Source organism: Helobdella robusta (assembly GCF_000326865.2).
Source record: "Helobdella robusta unplaced genomic scaffold HELROscaffold_99, whole genome shotgun sequence".
Taxonomy (NCBI): Eukaryota; Metazoa; Annelida; class Clitellata; order Rhynchobdellida; family Glossiphoniidae; genus Helobdella; species Helobdella robusta.
In genome coordinates, this window is record NW_008705557.1 from 63,975 (window position 1) to 66,129 (window position 2,155).

General features: G+C 35.4%; 1 protein-coding gene across 1 annotated transcript in view; it reads left to right on the forward strand.

Moving 5' to 3' along the window:
- Positions 1-2,155, forward strand: part of HELRODRAFT_155472 (hypothetical protein) — a gene marked incomplete at its 3' end in the record, with an annotated part of 18,382 nt that overhangs the window by 11,983 nt on the left and 4,244 nt on the right. The window contains exons 5-6 of the mRNA XM_009033806.1: positions 1,719-1,802; positions 1,827-1,828. Of these exons, the coding sequence (XP_009032054.1) occupies positions 1,719-1,802; positions 1,827-1,828 (86 nt within the window). The remainder of the gene's footprint in view (positions 1-1,718; positions 1,803-1,826; positions 1,829-2,155) is intronic.

Here is a 2,155-nt window from a genome sequence, read left to right on the forward strand (position 1 = left end):
ATNTCAAATATAACTTTTTGCCGTATGCTTGTTGCTCATCAAATTCCGCAGCAGACGGATTCAGTTGCGTGTACATTGTCAACCCTCTGTGCTGAGTTACCAAAATTCTAGGTTTTGTTTTAGAAGAATTTGAAGGATTAGAATAAGATTCACTCTGCGAATATGAAACGCTGACGGCTACACTCTGTAAAAGATATTTGGAGTGAATAATTTGAATAATATAATTTTATAATACTATTAGCATTATATAATAAATAAAGAATTATAACTATGTAATTAAAAAACTAACCGGGTCCATATTTCTTTGGTATTTTATAATTTTACTTGCACTGGCAATTATAAATAAGAGCTTCTGGAGGGAGCTTCCTTCCTTCTTTATAGCTTAATTAAAAAAGTTATTTTTTTAGCTAAAAGTTAATAATCGAATTTTATTTAGTTTATGTGTTTAATTTTAAAACAAGAATAAATCAATAAAGAATAAATAAATGAATTTAATAAGAAGATATCAAACTTACTGCACCGAAAGTTTCCTGATCAGTAGGCACCAGAATTTAGAGATATCTCTTTTTCAGTTCGGGATAATTAAACAAACCTTCTTTATAGAATACAATAATTAAGCCGAATCTCCTTTACAGAAATCGATATATCCTTTATTGGAACTACAAGGCAACTAGCAGACGAAATAGGATAACTAGAGTGTTAAGAAGTGTTTAATGAAATTTTCATCATCAGCTTTGCTTTTATACTATTGCCAAACAAAGACCATTAACTTCACGTGACTTTTTTACAATCAAAGTCGATTCTGATTGGCTGTCCGCATGTTGATCTGGCATAATTATTCAAATCATGACCCAATTAAAATGCGGCAGTGGTTGTAAAATCATCAAAGTCGTTGTAAATTTATGAATGATTGGCCGTCCGCGAGTTAGCCTGGCATGATTATTTAGATCATGGCCCAATTAAAATGCGGCAGTGGTTGTAAAATCATCAAAGTCGTTTTAAAATTTATGAATGATAAATTTATGATCTTCGAAATTGGATTGGCTGAATTGTTTGTTTGATGGATTTACTTGGTTGATTGACTGATTGATTGATTAGAGTGATTGATTGACTGATTGGTTGATCTATTCCCTGATCGATCGATTGATTTGATTGTGAAACTTCAAAGACTGATTAAATGGTTGAAAAGTTCGTTTCGAAATAGGCATAATCTGATACAACTGATTGATGATTGATGTGATTTGAGAAATCTGATTGACTAATTGATTGACTGATTGATGAATCGATTTATCAATTGATTGATGCATATTTTAAAGTTTCACCAAGCTGTAGGCTGAAAGTTCGACCGAACTTCACGAAATCAGGTTGATAGGAATGGTTGATTGATCGACCGATTGGTGTCATTGGTTGATTGATGTGAACTTAAAAATATTAATAATTCACCGATAGATTGATGGTATCTATCTGAAAAATCTGAATGGCTGATTGATAGATTGATGTAATTAGCAGCTGAAAGTTCGATTCGCGAAATACGCATATTCTTAAAAAAATTCACAATTCAATGTTCAGACCAAAGTCGGTTGTACGCGGTATACGATAAATAATTCATTCTCGTCATCATTAATCAGTTATCATTCTCCATTTTGGTCAAAGAAAGGGTTATCGTTATCTTTGGTTTCATGTTGGTTGTTATTTAATATTGACTTTTTTGATTCCAGGTCAAAGATCATGCCCTCTGTCACCAGAGTTCGCTTGATTCTTGTCACCATCAGCACCAGCAACCACAGCAACCACAAGCTTCCCACCACCACCAGCAGCAGCAGCTGAACATCTGCATGACTCACCACCACTACAATTACCAGCACCAATCGTCGACTTCGTCTGCCAGCAACTACGACAACAAACTCAAAGAATCCCTCGGTGCAGTTTCGCTGAAGCTGGATTGGGCCACAGATCTGTTGAAGAAGTCAAACGATGTTGAACACGCTAAGCAGTTAGTGTCACTGATCTCGTGCTGTGCTGAGGCTATCAAATCATTGAAGTCTGCTTACGACCATGTTGTTGCCCCGGCCGACAGGATTGAAGAGTCTGCCTAAAATTAGACCTTCAAGGAGATGAACGAAACTCATCCATTTTCTCCTTAACGCGGGGCGTT